General features: G+C 45.4%; 1 protein-coding gene across 1 annotated transcript in view; it reads left to right on the forward strand.

The window, feature by feature from the left end:
* The window catches only part of LOC144115910 (uncharacterized), a 175,268-nt gene that overhangs the window by 96,072 nt on the left and 67,057 nt on the right, over window positions 1–12,139 (forward strand). The window contains exons 75-102 of the mRNA XM_077650542.1: window positions 76–132; window positions 219–269; window positions 358–414; window positions 1,348–1,413; window positions 1,502–1,558; window positions 1,648–1,695; window positions 1,783–1,833; window positions 1,918–1,965; window positions 5,444–5,509; window positions 5,599–5,655; window positions 5,747–5,794; window positions 5,869–5,925; window positions 6,006–6,053; window positions 7,702–7,758; window positions 7,839–7,886; window positions 8,234–8,299; window positions 8,390–8,446; window positions 8,537–8,584; window positions 8,672–8,728; window positions 10,298–10,363; window positions 10,452–10,508; window positions 10,603–10,650; window positions 10,738–10,794; window positions 11,274–11,339; window positions 11,426–11,482; window positions 11,579–11,626; window positions 11,716–11,772; window positions 11,857–11,904. Coding sequence (XP_077506668.1) covers window positions 76–132; window positions 219–269; window positions 358–414; window positions 1,348–1,413; window positions 1,502–1,558; window positions 1,648–1,695; window positions 1,783–1,833; window positions 1,918–1,965; window positions 5,444–5,509; window positions 5,599–5,655; window positions 5,747–5,794; window positions 5,869–5,925; window positions 6,006–6,053; window positions 7,702–7,758; window positions 7,839–7,886; window positions 8,234–8,299; window positions 8,390–8,446; window positions 8,537–8,584; window positions 8,672–8,728; window positions 10,298–10,363; window positions 10,452–10,508; window positions 10,603–10,650; window positions 10,738–10,794; window positions 11,274–11,339; window positions 11,426–11,482; window positions 11,579–11,626; window positions 11,716–11,772; window positions 11,857–11,904 — 1,548 coding nt within the window. The remainder of the gene's footprint in view (window positions 1–75; window positions 133–218; window positions 270–357; window positions 415–1,347; window positions 1,414–1,501; window positions 1,559–1,647; window positions 1,696–1,782; window positions 1,834–1,917; window positions 1,966–5,443; window positions 5,510–5,598; window positions 5,656–5,746; window positions 5,795–5,868; window positions 5,926–6,005; window positions 6,054–7,701; window positions 7,759–7,838; window positions 7,887–8,233; window positions 8,300–8,389; window positions 8,447–8,536; window positions 8,585–8,671; window positions 8,729–10,297; window positions 10,364–10,451; window positions 10,509–10,602; window positions 10,651–10,737; window positions 10,795–11,273; window positions 11,340–11,425; window positions 11,483–11,578; window positions 11,627–11,715; window positions 11,773–11,856; window positions 11,905–12,139) is intronic.

Genomic DNA, 12,139 nt, shown 5'->3' on the forward strand with positions numbered 1-12,139 from the left:
ACGCGATGCCTTAAAATTTTCGGATGTGCCAACCGTCACGGCTGCGCAGCGCATAAATAGAATGCGATGTTGCAGACCACCCCCTGGTCCACCAAGACCCCCCCCGGGACCACCTCCTGTGGCAAGACCACCGTAAGGGTCTCCTAAACTGCGCAGTCCTCATGAGGGCATATGCGTTATATTGCGATGCTTATGACGCTATTCCTGCTTTCTTCTAGGCCTCCTGGTCCTCCTTACCAGCCTTCCCCTCCTCCCTTCTCCAGGCCACCGTAAGAAAAACTCTCACCCTCCTCTCTTCGTCACTGATAATGTTCTTGAGGTAAATACCGACCGTTTTGTAAACCTTTTGCCTTGTAGGCCACCTCCACCCGCCCCAAGGCCTCCTCCGAGCCCACCTCCCGTTGCAAGGCCACTGTAAGCGTAACCCCAAGTCTCGTGCACTCACGTTAGGCAACCAAAAGCGCTTTGGAGCTGAACTACGCCGCGCCCCCTTCGCAACTTTTATTCCCCTTGGTCTCCGCCACCAATGACGAGACGACCATGCAAACACCCTCTCATACTATTGCATTTTAAACTTTTCTTGCTTGAGGGTAACTAGCGCTTCCGGAAATCTTTTCTCCTACCTCTAACAGGGCACCCAAAAGCCCGAATTATCTTTTCGGCTGTAGAGATCGGAGCAAAACATCAAAGACACGGCCCGAAAATATGTTACAGAACGTTTTCTAGGCATAATAACCGGCGGCAATGGAAGAATGAGAATTTTAAAGTTGCACCCGTAAAATGCTGCAAGACGACCAGTTTTTTGCAGATTTCCCAGATGTCTCTAGGTTGTTTCAAAAAGCTCAACGTTGCGTGAATGCAACGCCGCGATAAATGGTGCCATTCCTTTATACCTGGAATATGCAAACGTAGCTGAGATTATTTCAATCCTTTCCACTCAGGCGCTTAGAACCTAGAAAGGTAGACTCCATGCCACGCAAACATAATATAGCGCTCTGCGTACGAGTTTTGTAAAAGACAAGTTAGACAGTCTTAGTTGCGTCCTTAAAGTTAGCACATGAAGGCACATTTTCTACCATGAACAGCACTTGTCGCACGGCCTCAGCAGCTGAGAAATTGCCGTGCTCCCGGTCAAGTCCCAGTGAAGCTTTTGCCAGAATATATTTCACTAGACGAGCCGCCATAATTTATTTAAATATAAATGCGAATATTTAATGGTCTCATTCCTCCATTAAATGACCATATGTATTGACCGCCATCGAATGATGGCATTTAGCCTCCAATATATTTAGCTCTTTGACGGGTAGTTTTCAAGCCCTTAACACCAAACTCTAACCACCTTCACAGACCTCCTCGCCCTCCATCACGGCCTCCTCCTGCCTACCAGCCTCCACCTCCTGTGTACAGGCCGCCGTAAGGGGAACTGTTTGCACATTTTCTTGCCTGAACACTGGTTGAGCTATTGCTTTTATGTAGCCATTAATTCGACTGTAATTTTTAGGCCACCTGCTCCAGCACCAAGGCCTCCTCTTGAACCCCCTCCGGTGGAAAGACCACCGTAAGGGCCCTTTAAATTCTTCGGGATGTATCCGAGACCTGGGCATCATCTCTCCTTTCCTGAGCACAGTGCACTCTCTATATTTTTAGGGCACCTGGTCCCCCTTACCAGCCTCCGACTCCTGTACCCAGGCCACCGTAAGAAAATATGCCAACTCCTTGATTAGCTCACAATACTACTGATGTCTTTACCAACCAGAGTCAAAACACCTTGCCTTATTCTAGGCCTCCTGCTCCAAGGCCTCTCCCTGGGCTACCTCCTGTTGCGAGGCCACCGTAAGGGAGACATTAAATCTGATATACATAAGTTCCTCTACCACCACCGCGATCACCTGAGGCGCGCGTTTGTTACTTTTACAGCCCTCCTGGTCCCCCGTTCCAGCCACCGCCACCTGTGCCAAGACCACCGTACGAATACGCTGAGTTATTCTGCCATTTTTATACTCCAGTTGCTTGAGGCTACTTTCGATGTTAACAATATTCAGTGTTCACTAATGATGATTGGACCAATGCCGCGTTTCGCCCACTAATGGTGGTGATCATCCACGATGTAAGGCACGGTTTTCGAGACTAAAGGACGGTGTTATTATTTTAAGTAGAAATTAATAACTTATCGTCCAGTTTAACCGCTAAAGCGCGACATGCCAACTGAACACCGCGTACTCCATTCCTCATGGCACATGGTCGCAGATTTTTATGGAAATGTGCTCCAATTCACCTGCGCTTTGAGACGGAAATGCTTTATACTACTTTGACGAGACTTTGCAAGCCAAGAAGCGGCCCAACTGTACGACCCTTATCCAAGGTTGAATAATCTTTTGTGTCTGCGTGGATCTTTGTGGACAAAACTGGAAGAAGCAACAAAAATTGTTTATGTTCTGAGCGCCATTTAAGATTTCCTGTTTTGTTACTGTACTTGGAAAGCATTGATCTTTTTTGGGAACAAGTTCTGTATTTGCGGTTTGGTACGAATTCGCGACAACAGCCGCTGTTTCACGAAATACATCCTTGATCTCAAGTGAACAGTAGAGAAGCCTCAAACCGCAGCACAATGGAATCTCTCTTCACGAACGTTTTCAAGACAGCGGAAGGTGTCCTCGTACCCATTTTACTCGAAACCGTGAGCTACCCAACATCCGACTCCGGGCTTTCGAACTTGCATGAAGGGATCATTAAAATCTTGCCGACGGTTATTGCAATAATCCAGGCGACGGCCAGTCCTCTCGCGGAAACCAAGATCATAGGCATGATGCTTCCACCCCCCCCCCTCTTTGTTAAAGTTTGAATTTCGAATACCATTATCCTTGCTGTCTGGCTCTTTAGTTTTTGCAGTGATAATAAAGATGGATACCAAAAATTGTGTGTAAGTATTGAAAAGGGATGTGTCGTAGAGCATATTTCTCACATCCGCATAGATTATAATGCATCTTTCACTTTTACGAGATCTTCAAAAGAGCAAGAGGTCGGTAGCCTGAGTGCTATATGAAGATAAAGGGTACTCAATGTGCTACCAGGTTCCAAAACGAAAAATAAGGGCAGTGTCGGCAGTCTTCAAATGTAGTTGATTTTTCTAAAGGAATGGCGGCAGATATTGTGCCTTACCCCGAAAATGTAATTTTGATTAAGGCAACCATTCGGTGGAGCATGCTTCTGCCTTTAATTTCCGTCATAAGACGTTGCCGGTTTCTGTAAACCCCAGATACTCGAAGCAGAGAACATGGAGAAAAATCATAAAGGAAGAGCATTTGAATCAACGGCGACAAATTTTATTTTGATAATTCATAGGATCACATACTTTGGAGAATTGTATACGGATTACCGTTGACAAGCCGAACTTTTTCTCCGGTTAAATGAGGATATTGGTGACAGCAGCAATGACAATGACAAAAAGCAAAGTGGCAGAAGCCAATGACGGTCTGAGTTGAATGGTCTGAATGCGCCTGATATAGCAATTAATTTTTATGATTGGTTGTTAGTTTGCGTTGAAATGGTAATGCTTATTGTGAAGTCATTACGTGACTTGCGATAAAGTTTACCTTCATTCATTAAGACTACAAATATAATCTAACGCCTTGGTCCTCTCAACCTACAGAGTATTAATAAGGCTCTTGTTATTTTGACATATGGACAGTGAAAGAAAAAAATTTGATTCTCTAAGCCTGAATCATTGAGTGACGACCCCGCTATAATTTAATGACTGCAAGAAATTTGATATACTTTTTATTACTACCTCAAAGGCCCCATTGAAGGGGTATTACATGAGGGAGCGGGTTACAGAGCATAACATTGCTTTGATTCATGATTTCAATAGTGATGGGTCAGTATGTAGCGCAATGTGGCCGGGCATGTCATTCCAGTCTTTCGCAGTGCGTATAAAAAATGAAGACATGTGCAGATGTGCGGCAGGCTCTGATAGATGGTCTTTTCATGGTTCGTGCTGCTTCAGGTGCGATAGGCAGGGATGATAACAGACTCGTGGGGAGCATTATAATAGAATTTGTGATATAGGCAGCCTTGCGATGTGACGTCGGTTAGTTAAGTTTGGGAGATAAGCATTGCATTTTAGTTTGGTAACACTGTCATAAGCGCACGCAGAGAAGATGAACCTAGCAACGCGGTTTTGTATTGGTTATAGAGTAACAGAAAGATTATTTTGATTAGGATTCCAAATAGCGCATGCATACATAGTTCGGGCAGTACAAATGTTACATAGGCTAAAGATTTCAACGATGCTGGCGCTAAACGTAGTGTCCAGCGGAAATGCCCGATAAGGTGATTTGCTTCTTTTGTGGTATGTCCACCTAAGATCATGCGTTAAATGAAGGCCCAGATATTTATATGTTACAGCGGTGATTTAAGAGTTGGCAACAAATTATTTTGAAGATGGTTCAGTGACGCCCGAGGAAGGAAAGTAGAGGGGTTTTTTCACCTTAAGCGACATTAGCGATTTATTGCATCAATATAATATGCTATCTATGTCGGACTGAAGAAGCTGATGATCGCTGTTAGTAATTAGAGGACTGTACACAACACAATCATCAGCAAATAATCGTATATTAAAGCGTATGCCACTTGGTAGGTCTATATAAATGAGAAAAAGGAGGGGCCCCGGGACTTTGCCGTGGGGTACCTCAGATATAACAGAGGAGCAGGAAGATTAGCATTTACTAGCGAATACAAGCTGTTTCCGGTTGGAAAGTTTCGAAGCCAGTGAAGGACAAGAGAATTGAAATTAAGATGTGACATTTTAAAAAATAAGCTGTTTGAATGAAACTTTGTCTAAGGCCTTTTCAAAGTCTAAAAAGAAGGCGTCCACTAGAATTTTGAGATCGAGGTTGGAGCTTAGGTCATTTATAAATAAATCTAATTGAGTATCGCAACAAAAGCCTGTTATGAATCTGATTTGGTTAGCGTGAAATAAATTAACAGACGCTAGAAATTTGGTGATGTCAGAGAAGTATACATGTTTATTAGCTGTGATGGAACGCTAGTAAAGAATATCGGACGGAATTTATGACAAGACGATGGCCTTTTTCGGTACTGGAATGCCTACCCACTTTCCAGCCGCGCGGTACAATGGCCGATGAAAAAGATTCCTGAGAGATATGAGACAACAGGACACTTGTGACAAGATTGGTGTTTTTGAGTATATTTGTGTTAGTCATCAATACCTGCTGATGAGGTTAGTTTCAAAGAATCAATTATTTTTAACAATACTATGGGCTTCGAATGATATATCGTGCATAATAGGGAACCACAGGACAGAAAATTACAGATTCCCATCTGCTCCGCGAGTAAATACAGAACCTCCTTCAGGACCCACTGCACTTTCCTGCTCGCTGAACTGTATCTGCGCCCTTAACATCTAACTGTAACCATATTCTAGACCCACTCGACCTCCATCTCGGCCCCCTCCTGCTTACCAGCCTCCACCTCCTGTCTCCAGACCACCGTAAGGGGAATTGATTGAACGTTTTTTCTACCATAAAATGCTTGGGCCGTAATTTCGATGCAGCTATTAATTATAGTAAAATGTTCCAGACCACCTCCTCCGCCACAAAGGCCTCCGCCGGCACCCCCTCCAGTGGCGCGACCACCGTAAGATGCTTCAGTTTCTGGCGGTTGTATTCGAGATTGGATATAAATTATTTTTTCCACGGGCACATTGCCCTTTCTCCTGTCTTTCTAGACCCCCTGGTCCTCCTTACCAGCCTCCTTCTTCAGTGCCCAGACCTCCGTAAGAGAATCTACCACCTTCTTTTTTACCTAACTGCGAATGTACCAAGGAGATGGGAATACGTTACTTTATAGGCAACCTCCACCAGCTCCAAGGCCTCCTCCGGGTCTACCTTCTGTAGCGAGACCACCGTAAGGTTCACCAAACTCTTATACACATAAATCCTGCCGGCACCTTGATGTCCTGAGGCACAAAACTACCCTCTTTCCAGACCTCCTGGTCCTCCGTTCCGGCCCCCGCCACCAGTCTCGAGACCACCGTACGAACATCCTGGCTCTTTCATGTTTTGAAATTTATTTACATATCGACACCTTCCAAGCTTCGATTTATCAGTACATAAACTCAGTTCTCTCTAATAACCGGGTTTCAGGATTAACTATCTGATAATGTTCAATAAGGCCGGATGGGCACAACAGTGTACGCTGGGAAGCAAATCACTGGAAGTTATCAGGGGAGATATCTACTTAAGGCACATAGCAACCGCCGGCAAGGACCACCATCGCGAAGTAAATGGAAGAATAAGAATGGTGTGAAGTTCATTTGGCAGGAGCTCTAAGGTCATAAATAGTAATTTACTTGTATCTCTCATAAAGTGTAAAGCAGCGTATCTTGCCAGTATTCCCCTATGGGGTGGACGGATGAGATAGAATGAGGAGATAGGAGGACGGACGTGATTAGGTAATTTGTGGGAGTAAATTTGTCCCAGCTACACAGGCCTGGTTTAACTATAAGGGTATGGAAGAGGCTTTTGTCGGGAAATAGGCGTAGGTCGGCTGAAGTTGATGCCGATAAATTTTTTATACGCTCGTACCACACAGCCGAATGGCCAACCATCAAGAAGTAATCGAGGAAAAGGGCACAAATATTTTTAGTAAAGTTCGGGTTCGATTCCACAATTCCTTTTAATAATGGAAGACTAAGAACAGCTCGATTCGATTACTTTTTTCATTAAAAATCTACTTATCTGGCTCTTCCAGGCTACGCTGACGTATGCCGCAAAGCAAAATACGCATTTGTTGGCCAGGAAATTGGATTTAACATTCTTTCCGCTACTCCGTGCAAACTCCCGACGTCCAAACTGAAAAGAAATGGTTGCCATGGTTTTGAATCAAATGGCGCTGCATGGTTCGGTCTAGGATAGGCGCCAAAAAATGGTGCAAATGCACTCAGTTTACTTGCTAAATCAACCTGTGAGCGTAGCGCCTGTAGATCAATTCCTGACCGTTTCTTTTTTAAAAATGCTCCCTTTTCGGCGAGCGTTCCTTTTTTATGATTTGAACGCGGTACCCCATCGACAGAGAACAAATTCTATTTCTCGTCGGTGTCACTTTCAGTTTTTTGTAGAAGACTCAGTCCTAAGTCTGGGCACCACATTTTGCTTAGGCATCCAATGCACATTTAGTTGCACTGCCTTCAGCGCTGAGCGCTTTTGCATCCTAATATCTAACTGCAACCATCCCCACAGACCTACCCAACCTCCATCGCGACTCCCTCCAGCTTACCAATCTCCACCTCCTGTGCTCAGGCCACCGTAAGAGCAATTGTTCGCACATTCATTTCCGACATAAATTTCCTTAGGGCCAAATGCCAACGCAGTGCCTATTAAGAATGACATGTTCTAGGCTACCTTCTCCCCCACAATGGTCTCTACCTGGACCCCCTCCGATGGCGAGACCCCCGTAAGAGTCTCTCAAAATCTTCTGTATATTAACCAGATCTGAACATCAACCCTTTCACGTCATGGGGAAAATACCCTCTTTTCTGTCATTTAGGCCTCCTGGTCCCCCTTAGCAGCCTCCTCCTCCTCTTGTTGCGAGACCACCGCGAGAATATATGTCGCCCTGTGCAATTCCTCACTGACAGTTTTCGTGAGGCCCATACTAATTCGGAAATACTTTTACTTGTAGACAACCCCCTCCTGCCGCAAGACCTCCTCCAGGACCACCACCAGTGGCGAGGCCCCCGTAAGGGTCACCCAAATTCATACATTTGTTTTTCTGCCAACTAACTGATACCCTCAGCCACAAAACTGCCCTCTTTTCAGCCCTCCTGGTCCCCCGTTCCAACCTCCTCCACCTGTGGCGAGACCTCCGTATGGATACCCTTTTTCTTCCACTTTTCAATCTTTGCTTGAGGGTAACGTCTACTCATCCAATCAGCACTCTATTAGTGTTGATTCACGATCTTCGCCAACTTCGCAAAGCAATGAAGGTGACCACTAGGAAATGTTAATGCGAATTAGGCACGAATATATTTGACTGAAGTTAACGCTTCTGCTTCCTTAGATTAACGTAATTCTTCTTTGGAAATCCTCAGTCATAATTTAGGATGCTATACTTTGCTAAGCCCTATCGCGCAACTAAGTCTGGTGTACGCGGCACTATGCTGCTGGCTGAGCTGTCGTTATACTCTAAAATATGACTATAATAATCTTCACAGACCCACCCGCCCTCCATTCCGGCCCCCTCCTGCATACCTGCCTCCACCTCCTGTGTCAAGGCCGCCGTAAGGAGAATTTATTTCACGTTCATTTCAGTCTATACATACTGTGGTTCATACGTAATAGTGGTGCATAAGTAGAATATAACCTTTTAGGCCACCACCCCCTCCACGAAGGCGTCCACCGGGACCCCCTCCAGTTGGGAGACCACCGTAAGGATGCTTTAAATTCACCTGTTTATGGTCGAGATCTGAACACGCTTTGCTGTCGTGCGTTCAATGCTGTATCTCTTGCCACTTTAGGACTCCTGGTTCCTCCTACCAGCCTCCTTCTCCTGTACCCAGACCACCGTAAGAAAATAAGCCCTCCTCTGTGTGCTTCCTACACTGAAAATTTTCTTAAGGTTCATACAAATCAGTTTGAAAACTTTCTTCTAGAGCACCTCCATCTTTCCCGAAGCCTCCCGCTGGACCGCTGCCAGTTGCGAGGCCACCGTAAGCGTCTTGCTATGTCTCCTACACATTAATTCTTCACCCGACGCCCGTTTGAACTCAGCCACATATTGGTTGCATTTAAAGGCCTCCTGGTCCTCCTTTCCAGCCTCCGCCACCTGTGTCGAGACCACCTTACGAATACCCCTACTGGTTGATTTTTAAAGCTCTTAAATGAGGACAGCTTCCAAGCTTCTATTTATAAGCATTCAAGCATTCAAATACAGTGGCACAGTATCAAGAAATTGAAAGTAATGTGTAATAGACTCGGAAGTGCTCTACAGTTAACGATTTGCAGCGAAGGGCTAAGTTGTGCAGGAAGTTGTTTTATTAGGGCAGGTAGTAACCGCTATCTCGGACCAGGGGAGTGAAATAATTGCAAGAGTAACATTACGGTGCAGTTCATTTGGCAGGCACTCCCAGTAAATGAATAGGAGCATAGCAGCGTCTCTGAGGATGACAGTGTGAACGGGCTGCATATTGCTAGTACTCCCTTATAGGTCAGAAACTTGGAGGCTAACGAAAAGTGTTGAAATTAGGCTCAGGACAGCAAATGAAACACTTACTAGAAAAAGATAGGCGCAGTATTAAGAGAGAGGTGGAGAGCAGAATCGGTAGGACGATAAACGCGAGAATTGATATCACAGTTGAAATCAAGAAGAAATCTGAATGGGTAAGGAATGTGATGCGACGGTAAGATAACCGATGGGCCTTTAAAAGAAATGAATGAATTCGAAAAAGATTATCGTAGCAGGGGCCGCATGAAGGGAGGTGCGCGGCTGAGATCAGGACCTTTGCGAGTATCACGTGGCCGCAACGCCACACGGGAAACGGTTAATTAGAGTGATATGGGAGAGGCCTTTGTCCTGATGTGAACGCGTTTGGGCTAATGTTGATGAATTGTTTGTACGGGCATAATTCACTGTTAGGCAAGCAATCACTCTGACCGCTTAGAAATGCTAGCGCAAATAGTGCAAAATATTTTTCACTAAAAGCGCGCGTTCGTTTCCTCTGTTAGAATGTCTGAAAGAGACTCTGAGGACAACTGCATTTAATTATTGTTACTAGTACTAGCTGATTTTGTTGCTCTTCCTTGCTGTGTTGACGTTCGTACTGAAGCAAAAGAGGCATTAGTCAGGTAGAAAATTATTACAAAAATCTCCCACCTGTTGATCCAAATTCCTGACGTCCTTACTGCAAAGGGCTGGTTGCCATCGGTTTGAAGCAAATGGCGGCGCAGCATCGGGTCTGGGTTCAGCGTACAAAATCGGTGCCCACGTATGCAGTTTATTTGCAATATTGGCCGGCGATAGGGAGAGTTGCATTCTTATATTTTCTGCTTTATTGGTGCTACGTTTTCATTCAGAGTAGAATCTGTGATTTGAACGCAGTACGACATAGGAAAAGACCAAATTATAATTATTTCTCCTCAGAGCTATTTTCTGAAGATGTAAGTCGTGAGTCAGTATACTATAATTTGCTGAAGCGTCATACAATGCTCCCTCAGTTGCACTCCTTTTTTTGAGCTTAACTTTCTTCACGTGCTAACACCTACTACCACCGTCGTCACAGAACTACTGGACCTCCAACTCGACCCCCTCCCGCCTACCAACCGCCGCCTCCTGCGGTCAGGCCACCGTAAGAGCAATTGTTCGCATGTTATCCGACATTCAGTTGCTTCTGTCACAACGTCAAAACAATGCCTCAGAATAGTGTTATCTCCTAGGCCACCTCCTACCCCGCAAAGGCCTCCACCTGGACCTCCTCCGGTGGCGAGACCAGCGTAAGGGTCCTTTAAAATCTGCAAGCACATTGGCGAGGTTTGAAACTTAACCCATCCACGCCATGAACAAAATATCCTCTTTTCGGTCATTTAGGCCTCCTGGTCCCTCTTACCAGACTCCTACTCCTGTTGCCAGACCACCGTAAGATTATCTGTTACCCTGAGTCTCTCCTCGCTCACAATGTTTCTGAGGCCTATACTAAGAGATTCTGGAAAACGTTTGTTTTAGACCGCCCCCTCCTGCCCCAAGGCCTCCTCCAGGGCCACCGCCTGTTGCGAGACCACCGTAAGGGTCACCCAAATTTATAAGCATTCCTTCTGCCAACTCGCTGACTACCTGAGCCACAAAACTACCTTCTTTTAAGCCCTCCTGGTCCCCCCTTCTAACCTCCCCCGCCTTTGGCGAGATCAGCGTACGAATGCCATTTTTCTATTATCTTTCAAATGCCCCTTGGCACAAACTTTCAATTGCATATTTTTTTCGTTTATTGATGATAGGTGTAACCACTGTACTCTTCGCGAAGCAATGACTATGGTCCCTAGCAGATGCTCATGGAATTTGGACATGGATGCATCTGCCTTCAGGAAACAGTTTTGGTCTGTGACCTAGATTAACTTAATGCTTTACTTGAATTGATCAGTCAAGGTTTAAGATGTCATAGCTGGCTGCGCTCAGGCCAATAATTACCTTTTTGCTGCACAAATGTTAGACTGCTGGCTAAACTGTTGTGATACACTTACATCTAAGTATAACCGTCTTCACAGACCCACCCGTCCTCAATCTCGACCCCCTCCTGCCTACCTGCCTCCACCTCCTGTGTCCAGGCCACCGTAAGGGAAATTGTTCAAACGTTTATTTCCTTAATAATGCTTACTTCGTCAATATGTCACTGTAGTACATAATTGCAACCTTGTAGGCCTCCACCCCCTCCACAAAGGCCTCCAACGGGACCCCCTCCAGTTGGCAGGCCACCGTAAGGACGCCTGAAATTCTCCGCTATATAATCTAGATCTGAACATCCTTTGATGTCATGACGTCAGTACTCTCTCTCTCTCTCTCGTCATTTTAGGCCACCTGGTCCTCCCTACCAGCCTCCTTCTCCTGCACCCCGACCACCGTAAGATAATCTATCCCTCTGTGTGCTTCCTTCACTGAGAATTTTCTTGAGGCCCATACAAATAAATTCGAAAAAACATTTTCTTCTAGGCCACCTCCATCTTTCCCGAGGCCTCCCCCCGGACCGCCGCCAGTTTTGAGGACACCGTAAGGGTCTCCCTATGTCTGATACACACGAATTCTTCCACTCACGCCTTTCTGTACTAAGCCACGCATTCGTTGGTTTTTCAGGCCTCCTGGTCCTTCGTTCCCGCCCCCGCCACCTGTGGCGAGACCACCGTACGAATACATCAGCTTAGTAATTTTGCGAACTAGAGTTGCCGGAGGATAAATTCTACATAATCAATATTCAGTGTTCTCTAATGATGAACGGAACTATGCTACATTTCGCCAATTTCTAGTAGTGACTGCCGCTTGATACTTAAGAACCTATGCTAAAATACCTTCGACTGCAGGGGGCGTTTTCACTCTTTCAGACGGAATGGTTGTGAGCTAAAGTAAAGAGAATTTCGTA

The sequence above is a fragment of the Amblyomma americanum genome, chromosome 1, assembly GCF_052857255.1.
Source record: "Amblyomma americanum isolate KBUSLIRL-KWMA chromosome 1, ASM5285725v1, whole genome shotgun sequence".
NCBI classification, from domain to species: domain Eukaryota; kingdom Metazoa; phylum Arthropoda; class Arachnida; order Ixodida; family Ixodidae; genus Amblyomma; species Amblyomma americanum.